Here is a 24,028-nt window from a genome sequence, read left to right as displayed (position 1 = left end):
TATTTTACATTGTAATTAAGACACTGAGACCACACACGAAGTGGCACGAGCCATATAAATAAACAAAGATCACGTTACTGCAGTTCATTGAAATCGCGCTATGATTGCATTTTCATTAGGTACGTAATATTTAATAATAGATACTTACACACAAACAAAAATATTTACAATAAAAAACACTGAAAAGCAAAAAAAAAACTCTTTGTAGGTGCATTGGCCGGTCTTTGTAGGTCCGAGGTAATAGCCAGTCTTTTGTTCACGAGAAGCGTCAACCAGCCGCCTAGATAGATCTCTAAATAAGGCCATTCGGAACCCACGACCCGATGGTTTCAACCCCAAACTGTTCAAAAATATTTTGCCGACAAGGCCACTGTATTTCCACATATAGTTAATAATGGCTAAGAGAGTACGTAATTTTATTACGTATGGAATTAATTGTATTGTCTGATATAGTGAAGATGTTGATGTCGGTGAGAGCAGACAGGAGAAAGGAACACATAATATATGTTTGTACAGTTATATTGTTAACTCCGTACAGAACACAATGTTTTTTGGTCCCTTCCTCTTAGTTACCACAGTTAATATTGAACCCACACTAAATGTAAACTGATTTAAGTATTTTTATAGTAAGCTAAAATTATGGTGCGGCGAGAGTCGTGATGACCGCGTCGAAAATTTTTGTTCACTTTTGTTTATTCATATGCAATATTGTCGAAGCTATGCTGGGTTATAAGTCCAAGAATAAAAAAGGAAAATTTGCTCAAATCATAATCGTTTATTGACCACATGATCGAAATTTTCTTCAGCAGTACACGGGAGTAGTGAGAGGAGCGTTGCAGCCGCATGCGCACTGTCCGGATATGGACACGGAACCAGCAGCAGCCACAGGACCGCTGAAGCTCACAGCGCCCATGATGGGCACCTGTCCATACAGAGCGGTGCTACCGGCGACTGGCAGCTCACCAGCGACCGCCACGTTGCCTTCACCGGCGCCGCCGTACGCGGCCACTCCAGAGCCGTAACCACCAGCGCCAGGGTAGGCGAGTCCGTCATAACCCAAACCAGAAGCCAATCCGAAGGGGCCAGCCAGGCCAGCACCAGCCAAGCCAGCGCCAGGGTAGGCGAGCCCAGCTAGTCCAGTGCCGTAGCCAAGGCCGGAGCCGCAGGGAGCGGCGGTGGAGAGAGCGGCGGGGGCGATGATGGTGGCAGGTGCGTATGAGCCGAGACACTGGCTGAACACATTCTGTACAAAAAAATAAATCCATTGAAATAAAAATGGAGCTATAGGATCAGATGGACCAGTAAAATCCAAAGAATAGTTGACAATTCAGGAAAAGAATGAATTTCACTCACCTGGACCAAGCAAGCTTGGATGCAGAGCAACAGAACAGTGAAGGAAGACATGTTTCAAGTGTGTTCAACGGAAGCTGAAGACTGAATGATGACCTGAAACTTATGACACATTTTATACCCAGCGCCTTGTCAATAGCAGCACTTGATAGGCCTACATTTCGAAATTTCAAAAACGTGACGGAAAATACATACTTTGACGCATTCTTTTGTTTGTAAATAGTAGGCTAATCGTTCTTGCACAAGCTTTTGATTAACAATAACACTTACCTAAATACTTTTCTTGGAAATTGATTGATAAGAAAATGGAGTATAAAATCAACGCCGGTAACACATAACATCATTCTTGTGTCAACACTCGAAGCAAACTATCATGTCTGTCAAGGCTATCCTCATCCTCTGCGCCCAGGCGCTCCTGCTCAAGGTAACACATTTTACTTTAATTTCGTTTACTTTTGACTTTCCTATATTTGCTGAAGCTAACACATAACTCTATATAATTTCCAGTCAGCGCTGGGTCAATGCACCAGCCGCGCTGCAGTCGCTGACGCTTCTGCACTTGCTGCCCCTTGCGGCCTGGCCGCTCCTGCTTGGGCTTACGATGGACTCGCCTACCCTGGTGCTGGCTTGGCAGGCAGAGGTCTGGCTTACAACGGACTGAACGCTGGCCTTGCAGGCAGAGGCCTGGCTTACGATGCAATCTACGCCCCCGCCATGGAGTTCAGCCCCACCAGTGGCGGCGCTCTGCCTGTCTCCAGCGCCTCCGCCATCGCTCCCGTCGGTATCTCCGTAGTGTCCGACAACGTGTATGAGGGTGTTCTGTCCGCGGCTGGTGAGCTGCCGTTCGTGGGTACTGTGGCTATGGAAGGTGTGGTGCCTTCTGCCGGTGCTGGCGCCGTCAACCACGCCTGCGGTAATGGCAGAAACGCCATGATCAGCGAGACTACTGGTTTCGGTGCTGCTGGTGCTTATGGTGCTGGCTTGGGAGCCATCAGCCCTGCTGCTGGTTTTGGAGCTGCTGCCTATGGAGCTGGAATTGGTTCAGGTCTTGGTCTCCGCAGTGGTATTGCTGGCAGAGGCTGCGGCTGCCGCAACTAAGAACTTGCCAAGCAGACAAATACCATACTGCAAAAACAATAAAATGTTCACGCAAACGAAAAATGCCTATTCATTTTTTTCTACTATTCCCACATTTTTTTTAAAGAGTTGACAATTTAGAGAAATCTAAAGTTACACTAGTCCCAAGAATTCTTGAATTAATGTTAGTACTTACAAGTCCTGCTTATAATTGCTTTTTATAAAGTTACTCGTCGTATTGTATTGTTTAAGCCACACATGATGTGGCACGAGCCTTCAACATAAACAAAGATCACGTTACTGCAATTTATTCATCATTCAGAACGATGTTATTTTTGCTGTTTGAGTGTTAAGGTAGAATTTCGTGCATCGCGACTGTCGTGAATTACATTTTCATAGGATGACTATTGTCGCGCGCGGCCGACGACAGTCGTAGGCCGCGCGCGGCTGCGACAGTCGCGATCCACGGAATTCTACCTTTACATTCGATTTAGAGTACCTGTACATTGTACACTATAAACTTTTAGTCGGTCGATAGTTTGTTTGAGCGCGATAAAGATGAATGGTTGTACGCACATTACAAAGATTAGCTATTAAGCGAGTAACAGGCCGGAAAACAAGAGAGGCCTGTACCTTGCAATGGGGCAGTAAAGGTAGAATTCCGTGGATAGCAGCTACGACAGCCGCGCGCGGCTTACGACAGTCGTCGGCCGCGCGCGACAATAGTCAACCTATGAAAATGTATGGCACCGTTGCCGAGGTCCGCGACAGTCGCGCGCGGCCGACGAATTTCGTAAGCCGCGCGCGGCCGTATGCATCTCAACATGGTCTAGCGCTTAGTAACATCTATATAATTTTAGTAAAACCAGAATTGAATTGTTTTTTATTTAGTCGGCAAAACTTCCTTTTGTTTTCATTACAATACAAATGCTTTTGAATCAGTATTGGGTAGTATCCTTCATCATTTCTACTTTTTAAAAATAGGGTCGATTGGTAATCTATTTTCATAATACAGCCACAGCAATACGTCATCCTCTTCTTCTTCAAGGATATCAATTAGCACTTCGACTAGAGGGAACGGACGAACAAAATCTACTAATTTCAACACAATGCCGCGCGCGGCTTACGAAATTCGTCGGCCGCGCGCGACTGTCGCGAGCCTCGGCAGCGGCGCCATACATTTTCATAGGTTGACTATTGTCGCGCGCGGCCGACGACTGTCGTAAGCCGCGCGCGGCTGCGTAAGCCGCGACCCACGGAATTCTACCTTAAGAAGGCTGATAATGATGAATAATGGAGATGGCAGAGAATTAAGGGAACTGCCGAATGGTAGAAAGGAACCTTGTGTTTGGGATCATTTTTTTTCATATTGAAGTATTAGGGCAAGACGAGTTTAGATTGGCTATCGGGCTGGTGGTCAATGAAGATAAAATACAGCTTAGGAAATTCTTACAGATTCTAACAACTACCTATTTAACTCAATAATTCGTAACGATAAGATAGATAAAAGGATGTAGAATGAAAATACTTCTTCTTTTTTTCGTTACTTGTAAATCCTTTACTCATTATGTTCGAGACATCGTCACAGCCTTTTTCATCGTCCCATTGTTTTGAGAGTTAATCACTACGCTTGTTCAATCATCCATCCTCCGAGCCTTTTTTCCCAACTATGTTGTCTAACCGGATGTAGCTGAGTACCAGCGTGCTTTACAAGTGTTGTTTAATGTGGGTTGTATATTCAGACTTAAAAGTCCAGGTCTTTTCAAGATGTTTTTCTTCATATTTTAATAAGCTATTGATATCTAAGATAACACCTACATAGAAAGTACACAAACTTTGAAAACTTGCATTGGTACTTGTCTGAAGTAGAATTTAACCCACACAAGGCCACCTCGACATCTGAGACATCTTTGAACTAAATTATGTACTTTTTGTAATTCAATATTATAAACACAGAATCCAGAATATCCCCCAGCCGCTCACTCTTGTCATGTATGTTTTTGTCGAAGTCCAAAGAACCCATGCTACAAATACGCTTGGTCGTGACGGCCAGATAGTCATTTCTCTAAAACAAGTACCTTCTGGTGTAGCCGTACAGTTGAAGATGAAGCCAAAATCATAAAAGATAGGAATAGGCCATTCTTAATAATGCGAGTTGGAATTTTTGTTTTGACTAATAACAGTAACAAAGCCAAATACGGTCATACATAAAATCATTTATTTAAGAGTTAGTAGTAACATTGTCTAGTAGAGGTATGTGTTGTAGGGGGTGTTGCAGCCGCAAGCGCATTGGCCAGCGATAGACACGGCACCAGCAGCAGCCACATCACCTCCGAAGCCCACAGAGCCCATGATGGGCACCTGTCCATACAGAGCGGTGTTACCGGCGACTGGCAGCTCACCAGCGACCGCCACGTTGCCTTCACCGGCGCCGCCGTACGCGGCGACTCCAGAGCCGTAACCGGCAGCGCCAGGGTAGGCGAGTCCGTCATAACCCAAACCAGAAGCCAAACCGAAGGGGCCAGCCAGACCAGCACCAGCCAAGCCGAAAGGAGAAGCCAAACCAGAGGCCAGACCACAAGGAGCGGCTAATCCGTAAGGAGCTGCCAGGGCAGGAGCGGCCAGACCATAGGGACCAGCGTACGTGGCGTCAGCAACCGCCGCGCGGCTGGTGCACTGGCTGAACACTGACTGGAATAAAAAAATAATGTATCAGAAGACGTGTACTCAAACCCGATGAAATTAAAGAGTCCTGACTCTTATAAGAAGAGCAAAGTGAAGGTACCTAATTCAAAATTATTGCACTATTTCTCACCTGGACCAAGCAAGCTTGGATGCAGAGGAACACGACGGCGAAGGGAGACATGTTTGATGTTTGTGTTCAACGAGGAGCTGAAGACTGAATGATGAACTGCATCCGTACCCGCGCTTTTATACTTGACACTTAATCGTTATCAGCTGACCTCACGTTTTCATTTTGCAACTTCAAAGAAATATTTAATAGGCTGTGTTAATTACTATTGTGTACAATTAATATTATGCTTATCAGCTCTCACAAGCTTTACATAAATCACACTTACCTTAATACTACTTAATTTTCTAAGAAGTTGAACGATAAGAATATCGACTATAAAACCAGCTGTAGTTACACAGATCATCACTCTTGTGTCAGCACTCGAAGCAAACTATCATGTCTGTCAAGGCTATCCTCATCCTCTGCGCCCAGGCGCTCCTGCTCAAGGTAAGATATTTCATATGATTTTGTTTAATTTTGACTTGCCTATTTTTGCTGAAGCTAACACATAATTTGGTTTAATTTCCAGTCGGCGGTGGGTCAGTGCACCAGCCGCGCTGCAGTCGCTGACGCCTCTGCACTTGCTGCCCCTTGCGGCCTGGCCGCCCCTGCTTGGGCTTACGATGGACTCGCCTACCCTGGTGCTGGCTTGGCAGGCAGAGGTCTGGCTTACAACGGACTGAACGCTGGCCTTGCAGGCAGAGGCCTGGCTTACGATGCAATCTACGCCCCCGCCATGGAGTTCAGCCCCACCAGTGGCGGCGCTCTGCCTGTCTCCAGCGCCTCCGCCATCGCTCCCGTCGGTATCTCCGTAGTGTCCGACAACGTGTATGAGGGTGTTCTGTCCGCGGCTGGTGAGCTGCCGTTCGTGGGTACTGTGGCTATGGAAGGTGTGGTGCCTTCTGCCGGTGCTGGCGCCGTCAACCACGCCTGCGGTAATGGCAGAAACGCCATGATCAGCGAGACTACTGGTTTCGGTGCTGCTGGTGCTTATGGTGCTGGCTTGGGAGCCATCAGCCCTGCTGCTGGTTTTGGAGCTGCTGCCTATGGAGCTGGAATTGGTTCAGGTCTCGGTCTCCGCAGTGGTATTGCTGGCAGAGGCTGCGGCTGCCGCAACTAAGGACCTATTCTACTAACAATACGAATGTTCTCATATTCTCAAACTATCCAAGAAATAAATAACGAAGTATATACAATATTATTTTGTGTCTTTTTATGAATATCAGAACTTGACCTCTTTGCAAACATTGTTAAAAATCGTTTGGAATCTTTAGAAGTAAGAAAATGAATGAATAATGCAATCCGTAATGCATTTCTAACCTTAAAAATTTATTATTAATTTGACGCTTGATAAGCGACTGCCGGCCGGACCTGAAGGAACTACCTGTTCTGATATGGGTGTGGGTCCATATCAGAACTTAAGGTTTTGACTTTTGGTTCATTGAATCTGCCGACCCTTTTCCCAACAATATTGGGGTCGGCTTCCAGTCTTACCGGATTTACATGAAGCTACTGCCTAACTGAATTACTCAACCCAGTTACCCGTGTAACCCGATATCCCTTGTTTAAAAATGTCCAAATGACGGCATGGACCCACCAGTTTTTTTTCCTTTATTTAACGTTAAAAACAAATGTGTACAGTATTAAGTTAAGTAAGCATTGAAAAACAGTTAATCTTGCCTTCCGAAAAAACTAATGAAATCGTCATTACAAAATTGACACAAATCCGCCGACCGACCGCGCCAAGCGTTGCTTAACCTTATGATCGATCTGACCGAGCGGCTGACTTAACCAGGGCCTCTTCCTTGACTTTTGATCGATAATTTTTTAATTTTACCTAATATGTATCTTTATTTTTATATCATCACTTAATGTAAATAAAGCAACGTCGTTTGAGCACGTACGAAGTTATATAATAAACTCGACACGTGACGACGAACGTGTAAATATTTATGTCATCGACGATAACGCCGTGTCAAATCTTTCTATAGAAGTTCATGGACACAATTAGGTATTTATTATTTAAGTTGCTGAAGATCGAACAAAGTGGTGCACTTTGTTACAGCCTTTGTTCAGCAGTGGACATCATTCGTGGGAAATTGATTAAGGTTAACTTAAGAATCGACAAAGTTGATGAATAAAAACATAAACATAAAAAAGCTATCGTTTCTATATGGCATTCTATTTATTGTCAACGTATTTAATTCGATCTCGACTGCCTCGTTGGTCTAGTGTTCGCAAGCGCTGCTGCTGAGCTCGAGGTCTCGGGTTCGATTCCCTGGTCGGGCCGAAATCGCTTCGCGGGATTTCTTAAACTTTCACAAAGCAGCCCGTAGTCTGGAAGTTGGTGATTGATTCACCCGTGCATCGGAGAACACGTAAATGTCGGTCCTGTGCCTGATATCTTTCCGGTCGTGTCGGATTGCCGTCCCATCGGGCTATGAGAGTGAAGGAATAGGGTGTGCACCTGTGTCTGCGCAAATGCTCGTGCAATCTCTTTAAATGAGAACAGCCGCCGTGGCCGAAATCGGCCGTGGACGCCATTATTATTATTTAATTCGATAGTCGCTAAATCAACAAGCTAAAACAACTTCGATTACGCCTATTGATTGCATATCCACCGCGGTAGCCGAGAGCAGAAGCGGCGGATCACCCAAGGCACCGCGGGAGCCGAAGGCATCAAGAGTGGCAGCAGAGGCAACAGCACCACTGATTTGCGAATTTATGCCAGTTTGCAACATGCCTACTGACTGACCCAAAAAGCAAAACACTTGTGTTAGAAAATTGAAGGATCATTAAAAAACAACAGGTTTATATGCATGGTTATTTATTTCTTCTATAGATTAAAAACGTTAGTTTTGTGTTCCTAATCAGTTCTTAGTTCCAGCAGCCGCAGCCTCTGCCAGCAATACCACTGCGCAGACCGAGACCTGAACCAATTCCAGCTCCATAGGCAGCAGGTCCAAAACCAGCAGCAGGGCTGATGGCTCCCAAGCCAGCACCATAAGCACCAGCAGCACCGAAACCAGTAGTCTCGCTGATCATGGCGTTTCTGCCATTACCGCAGGCGTGGTTGACGGCGCCAGCACCGGCAGAAGGCACCACACCTTCCATAGCCACAGTACCCACGAACGGCAGCTCACCAGCCGCGGACAGAACACCCTCATACACGTTGTCGGACACTACGGAGATACCGACGGGAGCGATGGCGGAGGCGCTGGAGACAGGCAGAGCGCCGCCACTGGTGGGGCTGAACTCCATGGCGGGGGCGTAGATTGCATCGTAAGCCAGGCCTCTGCCTGCAAGGCCAGCGTTCAGTCCGTTGTAAGCCAGACCTCTGCCTGCCAAGCCAGCACCAGGGTAGGCGAGTCCATCGTAAGCCCAAGCAGGGGCGGCCAGGCCGCAAGGGGCAGCAAGTGCAGAGGCGTCAGCGACTGCAGCGCGGCTGGTGCACTGACCCACCGCCGACTGGGAATTAAATAGAGTTATGTGTTAGCTTTAGAAAATAATTGACCGTCAAAAGGAAACTAAATAAATTACATAAATGTGTTACCTTAAGCAGGAGCGCCTGGGCGCAGAGGATGAGGATAGCCTTGACAGACATGATAGTTTGCTTCGAGTGCTGACACTAGAATGATGTTATGTTTTACCGACGTTGGTTTTATACTCCATATTCTTATCGTTCAACTTCCAAGAAAATTAAGTAGTATTAAAGTAAGTGTGATTTATGTAAAGCTTGTGAAAGCTGATAAGCATGATATTAATTGTACACAATACTAATTAACACAGCCTATTAAATATTTCTATGAAGTTACAAAATGAAAACGTGAGGTCAGCTGATAACAATTAAGTGACAAGTATAAAAGCGCGGGTACGGATGCAGTTCATCATTCAGTCTTCAGCTCCTCGTTGAACACAAACATCAAACATGTCTCCCTTCGCTGTCGTGTTCCTCTGCATCCAAGCTTGCTTGGTCCAGGTGAGAAATAGTGCAATATAATTTTGAGTTATCTTGTTTTTGTTCGTCTTTAGACACAGGAGTTTTAGGTATCAGGTTGAGTACACATCGTCTAATACATTATTTAATTGTTCCAGTCTGTGTTCAGCCAGTGCACCAGCCGCGCGGCGGTTGCTGACGCCACGTACGCTGGTCCCTATGGTCTGGCCGCTCCTGCCCTGGCAGCTCCTTACGGATTAGCCGCTCCTTGTGGTCTGGCCTCTGGTTTGGCTTCTCCCTACGGCTTGGCTAGTGCTGGTCTGGCTGGCCCCTTCGGATTGGCTTCTGGTCTGGGTTATAACGGACTAGCCTACCCTGGCGCTGCCGGTTACGGCTCTGGAGTCGCCGCGTACGGCGGCGCCGGTGAAGGCAACGTGGCGGTCGCTGGTGAGCTGCCAGTCGCCGGTAACACCGCTCTGTATGGACAGGTGCCCATCATGGGCTCTGTGGGCTTTGGAGGTGATGTGGCTGCTGCTGGTGCCGTGTCTATCGCAGGCCAATGCGCTTGCGGCTGCAACACCCCCTACAACACTTACCTCTACTAGATGTTACTACTAACTCTAAAATAAATGATTTTATGTATGACCGAATTTGGCTTTATTACTTTTATTAGTCAAAACAAAATGTATTCCAACTCGCATAATACCCTTATTAAGAATAACCCATTCCTAACTTTTTATGAAGTTGGCTCCATATTCAACTGTGCGGCTACAGCAGAGGGTACTTGTATTAGAAAAATGACTATCTGACCGTCACGACCAAGCGTATTCGTAGCATAGGTTCTTTGGATTTCGACAAGAGCATACATGACAAGAGTGAGCGGCTTGGGGATATTCTGGTAATCATCATCAAAAAGTACATAATTTAGTTCAAGATATATGTCTCGAATGTCGCGGTGGAATTGTGTGGGTTAAATTCTAGGTCAGATAAGTACCAATGCATCTATTCAAAGTTTATATGTACTTTCTAAGTATAACCTTGGATATCAAAAGCTTATTAAAATGTGAAGGAAAACATGTGAAAGAGACCTGGACTTCAAAGTCGGAATATAATCCACATTGAACCAGCGTGGCGACTTACTCTCAATACTTCTCCATGTGAGCGGAGACCTATGCCCAGCAGAGGGACGATAAAAAAGGCTGTGATAATGTTCCGGATACAATGAGAAAAAGATTTACAAGTAACGAAAGAAAGAAGAAGTGTTTTCCTTCTACATCCTTTTATATGTATCTTATCGTTACAAATTATTGAATGAATAGGTAGTTCTGTTAAAATCTGTTACAATTTCCTAGGCTGTAGTTTATCTTCAGTGTCCAGCTCGATAGTTAGTCTAAAGTCACCTTGGTCTAATACGTATTTTCGTTAATAGGAAGAAAATTATCCAAAACACGAGGTTCCTTTGTACCATTCAGCTGTTCCCTTGATTCTCTGCCATCTCCATTATTCATCATTATAAGCCTTCTTACTGATCCGCTGCAGGGTAAAGGCCTCTTCTCATACAAAGAAATTATTGAGATCTGGGCTCATTGGCAGTTTCAGTCTTTAATCTCTTGAATGAATGCCGCTAATTAGAGACCAATAGAAAATCAATTGTGTCTCGCGTGGATCCGCGTACCGGCATACAAGGGGTTAAAGTCCAGTTCTTTTAAAAAGAAAATCTTGATTCCAATATAAAAGTTTTCAGCAGGTCTGTTACCGGCTAAATACCTGATCTTTGTCATGTGCGTACTACCATTCATCTTTATTGTGATTTATGAGCCCAAACAAACTATCGGCCGACTAAAGGTTTGCAGTATACAGGAAGGTATTCTAAATCTAGGGAAACCCTCAATCAGCAAAAATCACATCGTAATGAATGATGAATAAAATTGCAGTAACATGATCTTTGTTTATGTTGAAGGCTCGTGCCACATCGTGTGTGGATTCTCTGTCATAGTGTAGGAGAAATAAACTTTTGTATTTATTGCTTATATTTTCTTAGCAAATAATACACTTATCTCCTATCACGAACGAAAACCCACTGGTTTGACAAGCTTTGCCCTCTAGAACGAAGCTGTCAAACCAGCCGGCTGGTACTAATGAGTATTCATGTAATGTAAAAAGGTCTCTACAATAGTAATAGTATAAGACGAGTAACTTTATAAAAGCAATTATAAGCTGGACTTGTAAGTACTAACATATTCAAAAATTATTACAACTAGTGTAATTTTAGGTTTATCTGGATTGTCAATTCTTTAAGAATATGTTGAAATAGTAGAAAATAATAAATAGGCATTTTTCCTTTGCGTGAATATTTTATTATTTTTGCAGTATAGTATTTGTCATCTAAGCAAGTTCTTAGTTGCGGCAGCCGCAGCCTCTGCCAGCGATACCACTGCGGAGACCGAGACCTGAACCAATTCCAGCTCCATAGGCAGCAGCTCCAAAACCAGCAGCAGGGCTGATGGCTCCCAAGCCAGCACCATAAGCACCAGCAGCACCGAAACCAGTAGTCTCGCTGATCATGGCGTTTCTGCCATTACCGCAGGCGTGGTTGACGGCGCCAGCACCGGCAGAAGGCACCACACCTTCCATAGCCACAGTACCCACGAACGGCAGCTCACCAGCCGCGGACAGAACACCCTCATACACGTTGTCGGACACTACGGAGATACCGACGGGAGCGATGGCGGAGGCGCTGGAGACAGGCAGAGCGCCGCCACTGGTGGGGCTGAACTCCATGGCGGGGGCGTAGATTGCATCGTAAGCCAGGCCTCTGCCTGCAAGGCCAGCGTTCAGTCCGTTGTAAGCCAGACCTGTGCCTGCCAAGCCAGCACCAGGGTAAGCGAGTCCATCGTAAGCCCAAGCAGGAGCGGCCAGGCCGCAAGGGGCAGCAAGTGCAGAGGCGTCAGCGACTGCAGCGCGGCTGGTGCACTGACCCACCGCCGACTGGAAATTAAACCAAATTATGAGTAAGCAAATATAAGACCATCAAAAAGAAAAATAAAACAAATAAATTCCCTTACCTTGAGCAGGAGCGCCTGGGCGCAGATGATGAGGATAACCTTGACAGACATGATAGTTTGCTTCGAGTGCTGACACAAGAATGATGTTCAGTCTTGCTGCCGTTGGTTATATACTCCATTTTCTTATCTATAAAATTCAAATAAAAGAGAAATGAAACAGTATTTTTAGGTAAGTGGAACTTATGAAAAGCTTATGCAAGAATGATAAGCCCACAAAGAAAGTTGAAATGTATTTTCAGTCACGTTTTTCAAATTTCGAAATGTAGGCCTATCAAGTGTTGCTATTGACAAGGTGCTGGGTATAAAATGTGTCATAAGTTTCAGTTCATCATTCAGTCTTCAGCTTCCGTTGAACACACTTGAAACATGTCTTCCTTCACTGTTCTGTTGCTCTGCATCCAAGCTTGCTTGGTCCAGGTGAGTGAAATGCGTTGTTTTCTTCAATTGTCAACTATTCTTTTGATTTTACTGTTCTATCCAATATTGTAGCTCCGTTTTTTATTTCAATGGATTTTCTTGTACGTACAGAATGTGTTCAGCCAGTGTCTCGGCTCATACGCACCTGCCACCATCATCGCCCCCGCCGCTCTCTCCACCGCCGCTCCCTGCGGCTCCGGCCTTGGCTACGGCGCTGGACTAGCAGGGCTTGCCTACCCTGGCGCTGGCTTGGCTGGTGCTGGTCTGGCTGGCCCCTTCGGATTGGCTTCTGGTTTGGGTTACGATGGACTCGCCTACCCTGGCGCTGCCGGTTACGGCTCTGGAGTCGCCGCGTACGGCGGCGCCGGTGAAGGCAACGTGGCGGTCGCTGGTGAGCTGCCAGTCGCCGGTAACACCGCTCTGTATGGACAGGTGCCCATCATGGGCGCTGTGAGCTTCAGCGGTCCTGTGGCTGCTGCTGGTTCCGTGTCCATCTCCGGACAGTGCGCGTGCGGCTGCAACGCCCCTCTCACTACTCCCGTGTACTGCTGAAAGACCAATTTCTGTCATGTGGACAATAAACGATTACATGATTTGAGCAAATTTTCCTTTTTTATTTTTGACTGATTTGAACCAGCACAGCTTCGAAAATATTGCACAAACATAAAGAAAAATGTAGGGCAACCTATGAATGTTCGCGTTTCGCAAAACTTTGCTCTTAACTCCAGATAGTGGGCAGCTGCAACACTAACAAATAACATAAACTATTCAGTTATGCAAAGTAATAATGTTAAAATGATGTTATAGTTGTGAAAAATTGTGTAGGGAATAAACGGTCTGTCAAACAAAAACGGGTCATTAACTTCTCAAACTGTGAATCCTGAAGCCTGAAGTTCAACAATATATGAAGAATGGGTGCAGAAAAATACGACACACCTATGCAAAATATCATTCGCTCAGCAGAAATCCATCACCCCATGCGAGGGAGAGTCTCGGCACTGGTTTTGAAGGACAGCCGATCAATCCACCAGCCTATCATTTTTCCCTCGGGGACAGGTCAGATTGTTAATATTAATCCTGTGTTAATTGTCTCTACTGCATGGCATTTATAGAAACTTTTACTATCAGAAGTGTATTGTCATCAGAAAATAAAATCTGTCAACGTAATCGAAGAAATATCTGAAAGAAAAACTCTTCTGCTTATACATGTTCATAGAAATGACTCACATAAGGTTTCAATTATTGTTTTTAGGTAAAACACATGACATACTCTGATAGCTGTTATTTAATTAAATGCTTGCTAAAAAATATCGCACGATTTCAATGAATTGAAGTAACATGATCTTTGTTTATTTATATGGCTCGTGCCACATCTTGTGTGGTCTCTGTGACATAGGTAATTATATTGTAAAACAAATCAGTTTTTGTCTTGTTTGCTGATTACTCGAAGACCTTTAGTAAGACCAAGGTTTTTATCTCATATAGACCTGTTCCAGGTCCTTTAGAAGCGTCAATAGCTAGGTCAAAGAATGGGTCTTGTGGAGTAGAACCGGTTAGAAACTACATAGACACTCTTTTGAAGAAAGAAGTGTTTACAATATTTAAAGGTTGACCTAAAAACATTTTGCTTTTTTTAATGGAATTATATATACCCAGCATGCAGTCCCTTGCTCATCAAGTCTGTTTAACTTTGAGCTTTATTTCTTCAAGAACAGAATATGTTGAAATAAGGAAACACTGTCAGTATATACTCATTGGAAACACTCTTCAAAATAGCGAGAATTTTAATGATGTTAACAAATGCGACTATACTATGATAGTATCAACTTATACCAGATAAAAAACTTATTTCATAGCGTGCATATAAACGTGGTACAAGACAATATTTGCCGGGAATCCTGGACAAAGTCACAATCTGATGCCAAGGAATTCATGGGCATCTCTCCAAAGATAAAAAGCTTTTAAATTTTGATTTCACGTTTATTATTTGTATGTATGAAGCAACACCTTAACTCGCCTTTCTAAATATGTCGACTCAGTTTTGCCTCCATCTTCGAAAGTGGATGTAACGAAAGAGTGATAGGAACTTCTTAGCAGTTTATGGGAATTACCTCGTGTTTGGACTTATTCGTTTTGACATCTTCACCAACATATGTGATATGTGAACTTATGTAAGGATACTCAATACTCAATACTCAATACTCAATACTTTTATTGCTTTCCACATGTATTCTTAGGTGGTAGTACTTATAAATAGTTCACATGGACCCTGTCGGGCACAGCAAAATAAGTGGGATAGGAGAGAGGAAGCTCTTATCGGCTATGTTACTTATTATTGTTGACTAAGACTAAAGTAGTTATATAGGCAAATAAGTTATACATATTTATATTTTTAAGTTTTTTTATTTTTTATTTATTTATTTAAACACTTAATCTACACTGTAAACTTGGAAGCTGTGTGTGAGCGCGTATATGTGTGTGTGTGTGTGTGTGTGTATGTGCGTGTGACTGTTTATGTCTTTATATTTTTATCATTAAGGTATTCGTTAATGGAATAGTAGCATTTACTTATAAGAAATTGTCTAAGTTTTTTTAAAAATATATTAATTTTATCTTCTCTTTTTATTTGTGCGGGTAGTTTATTGTACAATTTAATAGACATAACGTAGGGACTTGTCGAGTGCATTTTTAAACTAGACTTAGGTATATTTAGTTTAGCGCGGGGTCTGAGTTGATAGCGTGATTGGTTGTCGTCTCGTTGAGTGTACAGCTCTTGATGTTTACGGACAAATTTACATGATTCTAGTATGTAGATACAGGGGAGAGTTAAGATGTTGTGTTTTTGGAAGAATGGCTTGCAACTGTCTGTTTGCTCTATGTTTACGAGGATTCTTATCAGTTTCTTTTGCAGAGTGAAGAGTGTTATTGCATCTGTACTGTTGCCCCAGAGGGTGACGCCATAGCTAAGCCACGCATATGCGTAAGCATAGTAGGTGGTTAGTGCTGTTTCGAAATTAGTGGTCTTTTATTTCACGGAGTGCGTACGAGAATTTTGAAATTTTGAGTGTGTTTTTGTATGTGTGGTTTCCAGTTAATGTGTGTGTCTATAACTAATCCGAGTAAGGTAAATTCTTTAACGGTTTCCAATTTTGAGTTGTTGAAGGTAAAGTCTAGGGTTAAGGGTGTTTTTTGATAAGGGTAGAAAGTTATTAAGTTAGTTTTGGGGTAGTTTATTTCGAGATTGTGGTCATTCATCCAGTTGCATGTTTTGGTAAGTATGGAGTTGAGAGTTTCATCTATATTTTCGTTGTTTTTGCATGATACTAAAATGGATATATCGTCTGCGAATAGGACACATGGGCTTTCTATGGTCGTAGGTAGGTCATTAATATAAAGTAAAAAGAGTAGGCACCCTATAACGCTGCCTTGAGGGATTGAGGCATTTATTATTTTACTGTTTGATCTGATTTTTTCAATTTCATTACTTGCATGGTTATAGAATTCTATTTCAACTAATTGTTCCCTATCTTTTAAATATGATTTTAGCCAGTCGTGAGCTTTTCCGCGTATACCTATTCCATATAATTTGTTTAGTAATATACCAAATTGAACTTTGTCGTAGGCTTTGGTCATATCTAGTAATATTCCTATTGCGTATTCTTTGTTATTTATGGTGTTTAGGGCTTCTTGGATAAATTTATATACAGCTAAGGTAGTGGAACGGTTTTTTCGAAAACCGTTTTGACTTTCATTAAAGATATTATATTTTTCGCAGAATGCGTAAATGCGGTCGCACATAGCTTTTTCGAAGATTTTTGAGGCAGATGGTAAAAGGGCTATTGGGCGATAATTGTTTGGGTCGGTTTTAGATTTTTTTTTGTGAATTGGTTTAATTACAGATTTTTTTAATAAATCGGGGAAGGTACCTTCCTCAAAAGATTGATTCAGGAGCAGGTAAAACGGTAAGGTAAGTTCGTTAGCGCATTGTCTTAAGAGCATAGGTGGTATTTCATCAATTCCGTGACTGCTTTTATTTTTTAAGTTTTTAATTAGTTTGTTTACCTCCCAAGGGTCTATTGGGCTAAGAAACATTGTGTTCTCCGTGGGATTTAGTACAGAGGTATTCCCTATATTCGTACCAGATGGACTTGTGCTACTTTCTCCAATGGCTGCAAAGAAATTATTAAAAATGTTGGCTATTTGTTTAGGTTCGCTTATATTATCATTATTTATTTGTAGTTTAATGTTATTATGTTCTTTTTTTGTTTTTTTGTTTGTTTTCTCATTTATTATACTCCACATAGTTTTTACCGTGTTATTAGATTTTTTTATTTTATTTACATAATGAAGCCTTTTTGATACTGTGACCAAATTTTTTAATATTTTTTCATAATTCTTATAATAGTTCGTAATTATAGGATTTTTATTTTTAAGTGTAAATATTTTTAATAGTCTTTTGTTTTTGCAGGAAACTTTGATGCCTTTCGTTAACCATTTTTTTTTAAATTTTGTTTTAAGTTTTATTTTACAGTTTGGTATACAAAGGTTTAGGATATTTCTTAAGGTGTCATGAAAAACTTTATAGTTTTCATTTAGATTTTTGTTTTCAGGTAAGATTTTTTTCCAGTCGAGTTCTTTCAGTTTAGACTTAAACTTTAGGATATTCGCTTCATTGAATAATCTTTTTTTAATATACCAAGTTGTAGGTGTAGCTAACTGTGGTGCTGGTGTGGAAATGTGTATAATTGTACCGCTGTGGTCCGAAAACCCTAATTCTTCTACAGTTGTGTGTATTTTGTTGGAGATAGTGTTTGTAAATATTAAGTCTAGGCATGTGGATGTGCTCTGTGTTATTCTCGTAGGTATTTTTATGTGTTGTGTAAGTCTATATTCTAGCATGAGATCAAGAAATTGACTAGTCTTTATATTACTCTCTAAGATATTAATATTAAAGTCTCCGCCTATTATTATATTAAATTTAGAATACTTATTATTTATATAGTTAGCAATATTTTTTAACTGTCTAATAAATATGTCTTCCTCTTTTCTATTCCAATACATTATTATTAATAATATGTTTTCTTTGGGTAGCTCAATTGCACATACTTCTAAAATATATTCTATGGACATGTTGGTTATATCGTCCCGCTCTGTGAAGTCGATATGATCTTGTAGGAGGATGCAAACGCCACCTCCCCCTCGCGTGCTGCGGCAGTATGACGCTGCTATTTTGTATCCATCAAATTGTATTATGCTTAGTTTTTCTTTCGATAGCCAAGTTTCGGATATACATATCGCATTATATATCGGGTTGTTTGCAATGAATGACTCGAGTATGTGTTGCTTATTATAAAGACTTTGAATATTTTGATATTATGAGGATACAAACACATTTTTAGCCAGTTTGTTTCATGCACCTCAGTCCTTACTGACTGCAAAAAAATATAAAAACATATGTTTGAAAATTGTTTGAGATCATAAAAAGACAACATTTTAATTGCATCGTTTTATTTCATCGACAGAATAAGAACGTTAGTTTTGTGTTCCAAATCAGTTCTTAGTTGCGGCAGCCGCAGCCTCTGCCAGCAATACCACTGCGGAGACCGAGACCTGAACCAATTCCAGCTCCATAGGCAGCAGCTCCAAAACCAGCAGCAGGGCTGATGGCTCCCAAGCCAGCACCATAAGCACCAGCAGCACCGAAACCAGTAGTCTCGCTGATCATGGCGTTTCTGCCATTACCGCAGGCGTGGTTGACGGCGCCAGCACCGGCAGAAGGCACCACACCTTCCATAGCCACAGTACCCACGAACGGCAGCTCACCAGCCGCGGACAGAACACCCTCATACACGTTGTCGGACACTACGGAGATACCGACGGGAGCGATGGCGGAGGCGCTGGAGACAGGCAGAGCGCCGCCACTGGTGGGGCTGAAATCCATGGCGGGGGCGTAGATTGCATCGTAAGCCAGGCCTCTGCCTGCAAGGCCAGCGTTCAGTCCGTTGTAAGCCAGACCTGTGCCTGCCAAGCCAGCACCAGGGTAGGCGAGTCCATCGTAAGCCCAAGCAGGAGCAGCCAGGCCGCAAGGGGCAGCAAGTGCAGAGGCGTCAGCGACTGCAGCGCGGCTGGTGCACTGACCCACTGCCGACTGGAAATTAAATAGAGTTATGTGTTAGCTTCAGCAAATATAGGAAAGTCAAAAGTAAACAAAATCTAAGCAAAATGTGTTACCTTGAGCAGGAGCGCCTGGGCGCAGAGGATGAGGATAGCCTTGACAGACATGATAGTTTGCTTCGAGTGCTGACACTAGAATGATGTTTAGTTTTGGTGCTGTCGGTTTTATACCAATCCAATCATTTCATTTTCTTATCTGTCATGAAATTAAATACTCTTTGTAAGTGTCATTTAATTAAAGCTTGTGAAATTCGATAAGCCTATATTTACCAATATATTACAGTTTTAATAAAATAATTAAAAACGGTTTGTTGAAATGGTTACAAAATAATAACTCTTCGTACTAGATAACAAAAATGTGTCGAGTATAAAAGCGCGGGTACGGATGCAGTTCATCATTCAGTCTTCAGCTCCTCGTTGAACACAAACATCAAACATGTCTCCCTTCGCTGTCGTGTTCCTCTGCATCCAAGCTTGCTTGGTCCAGGTGAGAATTAGTACTATATAATTTTGAGTTATCTCAACTTTGCTGTTCCTTTTAGTGTCAGGACTTTTTATTTTCATCAGGTTTGAGTACACATCGTCTAATATATTATGTTATTGTTTCAGTCTGTGTTCAGCCAGTGCACCAGCCGCGCGGTGGTTGCTGACGCCACGTACGCTGGTCCTTATGGTCTGGCCGCTCCTGCCCTGGCAGCTCCTTACGGATTAGCCGCTCCTTGTGGTCTGGCCTCTGGTTTGGCTTCTCCTTACGGCTTGGCTGGTGCTGGTCTGGCTGGCCCCTTCGGATTGGCTTCTGGTTTGGGTTATGACGGACTCGCCTACCCTGGCGCTGCCAGTTACGGCTCTGGAGTCGCCGCGTACGGCGGCGCCGGTGAAGGCAACGTGGCGGTCGCTGGTGAGCTGCCAGTCGCCGGTAACACCGCTCTGTATGGACAGGTGCCCATCATGGGCGCTGTGAGATTCGGTGGTGATGTGGCCGCTGCTGGTGCCGTGTCTATCTCTGGCCAATGCGCTTGCGGCTGCGGTGCCCCTCTCGCTACCCCCGTATACTGCTAAAAAGCTATTTCTGTAATGCGACAAATAAACGACTATGATTTGATCAATTTATCCTCTTCTTTCTTTAACTTACTATTTAACCCATCGGAGCTCTGAAACTATTGCACAAAACATATGATGAACCTGTAGTTTTTTTCATGTCTCTGAAACTATGTCAACTGCATCGGATAGTGTGTGGACAGCTGCAACACACATTTAAACTGATCAGCTGTCTAAACCGTAAAATAAACGTCCTGTCTTTCGAATTATTTTGATTTGATAATAACGTATGGACAATACTTTATTTCACTCAGCACAAGAAGGGAGATACTCAAGAAAGTTTATGAATAATATAATGGATCCGAGGCATACACAGCACAAAAAAAACAAGCCAAATAATAGAAAAAAAAAGTCAAAATATGAGACAAACCTTTGTAAAACAGCCCTCGCTGATTAGAAATGCGTCACCCCATGCGAAGCAGAGTCGCGGCACTGGTTGTCAGCGCTAACCGATCATTCCATCAGCCTAGCCTGTAGCTTCGGTAATAGACTAGACTTCTGATGTTATTTGTCATAATAGTAGGACATTTTAAGACACCGCTGCCAGTTGACAATGCAATCAGTTAACGCAAATGGAAGAAATATGGGAAAGATAGACCTAAACTCTTATGCTTATAAGTAAAATGACCTAGATAAGTTTTCAAATGTTTATGATGTCCTCCTAGCCGATTATCGGCTACGGCGGCTGTTCTCATGTAAGGAGATTAGCCAACTGCGCAGGACATATTATAGTGCACGAGCATTTGCGCAGACACAGGTGCACTCCCTATTCCTTCTCTCTAATAGCCCGATGGGACGGTAATCCGACACGACCGGAGAGAGATCAGGCGCAGGACCGACATTTACGTGCTCTCCGATGCACGGGTGTATCAATCACCAGCTTCCAGGCTCCGGGCTGCTTTGTGAAAGTCTTATAAAACCCACAAAGCGATTTCGGCCCGACTCGGGAACCGAACCCGAGACCTCGTGCTCAGCAGCCGCACTTGCGACAGCTAGACCAACGAGGCAGTTATACATAAAATACAAGTACAAGTAAAGGTTTATACATAAAATACATACTCTATTAGCCGTTATATAATTAAATAAACTCTTTTGCAAAAAAAAACGGGCACCTATGCGAAATCTTAGTTTTAAGGACTTTACGTGTATTTCAAAGGGTTTTAATGATTGTAGTATGTTTCTAGCATCAAAAGAGTTAGCCGAGCATGCGTCAGAGTGTATTCTAAATTTGAATTTTGTACAATTGCTAAGAAATTGGTTAAACCTTGTTTTGGACTAATTGCTGGCAGAAAGTTCGTGTTTTGAAAAGTTTTTGAAGTGATTTTCAGGAAAATGATAATGCAGTTATAATAAATGATTAATGTACTTTTTTGTTAGATCAAAACATTTTTGAAAAACTATGCGTATTTGATAAAATTTTCACCTGCTCTAAATTTGGTATTTTTTAAATATCAAAGTCCTATAAGAGACGAGTTGTGATCGGCACTGCTTACTTTAAATTGGTTTTATCGCAGCCAAAGGTACTGATACTTTTCTAAATAGTGTTTATTTATGAAAAAGCGATATTTTAAAACACGTGGGTACAATATCTAAACAATAGAACGCTTTACACTAAAATACCGAAACTCTTAACATTGCCATCAATTATCAGTGTAGCCCATTTAGAGCAGGTGAAAATTTTATCAAATACGCATAGTTTTTCAAAAATGTTTTGATCTAACAAAAAAGTACATTAATCATTTATTATAACTGCATTATCATTTTCCTGAAAATCACTTCAAAAACTTTTCAAAACACCGACGAACTTTCTGCCAGCAATTAGTCCAAAACAAGGTTTAACCAATTTCTTAGCAATTGTACAAAATTCAAATTTAGAATACACTCTGATGCATGCTCGGCTAACTCTTTTGATGCTGGAAACATACTACAATCATTAAAACCCTTTGAAATACACGTAAAGTCCTTAAAACTAAGATTTCGCATAGGTGCCCGTTTTTTTTGCAAAAGAGTGTATTACGCTGAACTAATTGCAATCATCACAATAATTTCATAAAAGGAGTACATAAGAGTTCATAAGAGGAGTACATAAGAAAGTTCATGAGAGGAATACATAAGAGAGTTCATAAGAGGAGTATATGAGAACATAAGAGGAGTAAATAAGGTGAGTACATAAGATTAGTACATAAGAGAGTTTATAAGAGGAGTATATAAGAGAGTTCATAAGAGGAGTATTTAAGAGGAGTACATAAGAGGAGTACATAAGAGAGTTTATAAGAGGAGTATATAAGAGAGTTCATAAGAGGAGTATTTAAGAGGAGTACATAAGAGGAGTATACAAGAGGAGTACATAAGAGAGTACATAAGGGGAGTACATAAGAGAGAACACAAGAGGAGTATACTATAAAATACCAAAACTCAATTAGCCATGATTTAATTAAATGCTACTACTAATAAAATAAATATATTGCTATCACCACAATAATTTGATCGCACGATTTCAATGAACTGCAGTAACTTGATCTTTGTTTATTTATACGGCTCGTGCCACATCGTGTGTGGTCTCACTGTCATAATTGTATTGAAAACAAAACTGTTTTTGTCATCTGTCCTGATTACTCCAAAACCTTTAAGAAAGCAAAGTCAAAGGGTTCATTTTATAGGTGCGATGCAAACGACAATAGTTGGGTGCACGGTTCCAAAAAGTATGTCTTATAGAGAAGAACCGGCTAGAAACTCCGTACACACTCTTTTCAAAATAGAAGTGTTTACATTATTTTTCTAGAAAGATCTAAAAACATCCTGTTTTTATGTTTGGAAATATATTCTCAGCATGCGAATCTCAAAGAATTGATGGGCATCTCTCGAAAAATATAAAGGTATTGACTTTTGATTTTACAATCCCCTGAATCGCCTTTCAGTGTTGCCTCCATATTCGATAGTGGAGGTAACAAAAGAGTGATGGGAACTTCTTAGGAGTATATAGCAACTATTTCCTGTTTGGACTTATTCGTTTTGAAACCTTTCACCAACCTATGTGATATGTAACCGTATAAGGATATTATGGGGATACACATACACATTTTTAGCCAGTTTGTATCATGCACCACAGTCCTTACTGACTGCAAAAAATAAGAAAAAGACAAAAGGTTTATTGCATCGATTTATTTCATGGACAGAATAAGAACGTTAGTTTTGAGTCCCAAATCAGTTCTTAGTTGCGGCAGCCGCAGCCTCTGCCAGCAATACCACTGCGGAGACCGAGACCTGAACCAATTCCAGCTCCATAGGCAGCAGCTCCAAAACCAGCAGCAGGGCTGATGGCTCCCAAGCCAGCACCATAAGCGCCAGCAGCACCGAAACCAGTAGTCTCGCTGATCATGGCGTTTCTGCCATTACCGCAGGCGTGGTTGACGGCGCCAGCACCGGCAGAAGGCACCACACCTTCCATAGCTACAGTACCCACGAACGGCAGCTCACCAGCCGCGGACAGAACACCCTCATACACGTTGTCGGACACTACGGAGATACCGACGGGAGCGATGGCGGAGGCGCTGGAGACAGGCAGAGCGCCGCCACTGGTGGGGCTGAACTCCATGGCGGGGGCGTAGATTGCATCGTAAGCCAGGCCTCTGCCTGCAAGGCCAGCGTTCAGTCCGTTGTAAGCCAGACCTGTGCCTGCCAAGCCAGCACCAGGGTAGGCGAGTCCATCGTAAGCCCAAGCAGGAGCGGCCAGGCCGCAAGGGGCAGCAAGTGCAGAGGCGTCAGCGACTGCAGCGCGGCTGGTGCACTGACCCACCGCCGACTGGAAATTATATACAGTAATGTGTTAGCTTCAGCAAATATAGGAAAGTCAAAAGTAAATTAAATCAAAGTAAAATGTCTTACCTTGAGCAGGAGCGCCTGGGCGCAGAGGATGAGGATAGCCTTGACAGACATGATAGTTTGCTTCGAGTGCTGACACTAGAATGATATTCAGTGTTGCTGCTGTTGGTTTTATACTCCAAATTCTAATCGTCCAACTTCCAATAAAATTAAGTAGTATTTAGGTAAATGTAACTTATAATAAGCTTATGCAAGAACGATAAGCCTACTACATAATATTTCTTTCAGTCACGT

General features: G+C 42.6%; 8 protein-coding genes across 8 annotated transcripts; 3 read left to right on the top strand and 5 right to left on the bottom strand.

Annotated features, from left to right (window-relative positions):
* Window positions 1-802: 802 nt before the first annotated feature.
* On the bottom strand, window positions 803-8,600 carry LOC126054782 (fibroin heavy chain-like). The gene is made up of 5 exons (XM_064041897.1): window positions 8,134-8,600; window positions 5,902-6,151; window positions 1,951-2,380; window positions 1,354-1,407; window positions 803-1,243 (listed from the first exon to the last, which is right to left on the bottom strand). Exons 1-5 carry the CDS (start codon window positions 8,480-8,482, stop codon window positions 803-805), a joined length of 1,524 nt encoding a protein of 507 aa, XP_063897967.1. The 5' UTR covers window positions 8,483-8,600.
* On the bottom strand, window positions 4,624-5,378 carry LOC126055338 (chorion class A protein Ld5-like). Its single transcript, XM_049844108.2, has 2 exons — window positions 5,243-5,378; window positions 4,624-5,118 (listed from the first exon to the last, which is right to left on the bottom strand). The coding sequence occupies exons 1-2, from the start codon at window positions 5,291-5,293 to the stop codon at window positions 4,672-4,674; spliced, it is 498 nt and encodes a 165-aa protein (XP_049700065.2). The 5' UTR covers window positions 5,294-5,378; the 3' UTR covers window positions 4,624-4,671.
* LOC126054777 (chorion class B protein Ld34-like) lies at window positions 5,603-6,377 on the top strand. Its single transcript, XM_049841502.2, has 2 exons — window positions 5,603-5,668; window positions 5,751-6,377. Exons 1-2 carry the CDS (start codon window positions 5,618-5,620, stop codon window positions 6,339-6,341), a joined length of 642 nt encoding a protein of 213 aa, XP_049697459.2. The 5' UTR covers window positions 5,603-5,617; the 3' UTR covers window positions 6,342-6,377.
* A 510-nt stretch (window positions 8,601-9,110) lies between the features above and the next one.
* LOC126055337 (chorion class A protein Ld5) lies at window positions 9,111-9,763 on the top strand. The gene is made up of 2 exons (XM_064041896.1): window positions 9,111-9,200; window positions 9,317-9,763. Exons 1-2 carry the CDS (start codon window positions 9,150-9,152, stop codon window positions 9,761-9,763), a joined length of 498 nt encoding a protein of 165 aa, XP_063897966.1. The 5' UTR covers window positions 9,111-9,149.
* A 1,767-nt stretch (window positions 9,764-11,530) lies between these two features.
* LOC135118853 (chorion class B protein Ld34-like) lies at window positions 11,531-12,274 on the bottom strand. Its single transcript, XM_064041895.1, has 2 exons — window positions 12,224-12,274; window positions 11,531-12,146 (listed from the first exon to the last, which is right to left on the bottom strand). The coding sequence occupies exons 1-2, from the start codon at window positions 12,272-12,274 to the stop codon at window positions 11,556-11,558; spliced, it is 642 nt and encodes a 213-aa protein (XP_063897965.1). The 3' UTR covers window positions 11,531-11,555.
* Window positions 12,275-12,508: 234 nt separating this feature from the next.
* On the top strand, window positions 12,509-13,217 carry LOC135118963 (chorion class A protein Ld12-like). Its single transcript, XM_064042217.1, has 2 exons — window positions 12,509-12,640; window positions 12,752-13,217. The coding sequence occupies exons 1-2, from the start codon at window positions 12,590-12,592 to the stop codon at window positions 13,190-13,192; spliced, it is 492 nt and encodes a 163-aa protein (XP_063898287.1). The 5' UTR covers window positions 12,509-12,589; the 3' UTR covers window positions 13,193-13,217.
* Window positions 13,218-18,147: 4,930 nt separating this feature from the next.
* LOC126055312 (chorion class B protein Ld34) lies at window positions 18,148-18,922 on the bottom strand. Its single transcript, XM_064041894.1, has 2 exons — window positions 18,872-18,922; window positions 18,148-18,794 (listed from the first exon to the last, which is right to left on the bottom strand). Exons 1-2 carry the CDS (start codon window positions 18,920-18,922, stop codon window positions 18,198-18,200), a joined length of 648 nt encoding a protein of 215 aa, XP_063897964.1. The 3' UTR covers window positions 18,148-18,197.
* Window positions 18,923-23,105: 4,183 nt separating this feature from the next.
* Window positions 23,106-23,909, bottom strand: LOC126054768 (chorion class B protein Ld34-like). The gene is made up of 2 exons (XM_064041890.1): window positions 23,798-23,909; window positions 23,106-23,714 (listed from the first exon to the last, which is right to left on the bottom strand). Exons 1-2 carry the CDS (start codon window positions 23,846-23,848, stop codon window positions 23,124-23,126), a joined length of 642 nt encoding a protein of 213 aa, XP_063897960.1. The 5' UTR covers window positions 23,849-23,909; the 3' UTR covers window positions 23,106-23,123.
* Between the last annotated feature and the right edge of the window lie 119 nt (window positions 23,910-24,028).

The sequence above is a fragment of the Helicoverpa armigera genome, chromosome 27, assembly GCF_030705265.1.
Source record: "Helicoverpa armigera isolate CAAS_96S chromosome 27, ASM3070526v1, whole genome shotgun sequence".
NCBI lineage: Eukaryota > Metazoa > Arthropoda > Insecta > Lepidoptera > Noctuidae > Helicoverpa > Helicoverpa armigera.
Note: the sequence above shows the minus strand (reverse complement) of the source record. Positions and strands in the feature narration are given on the sequence as shown.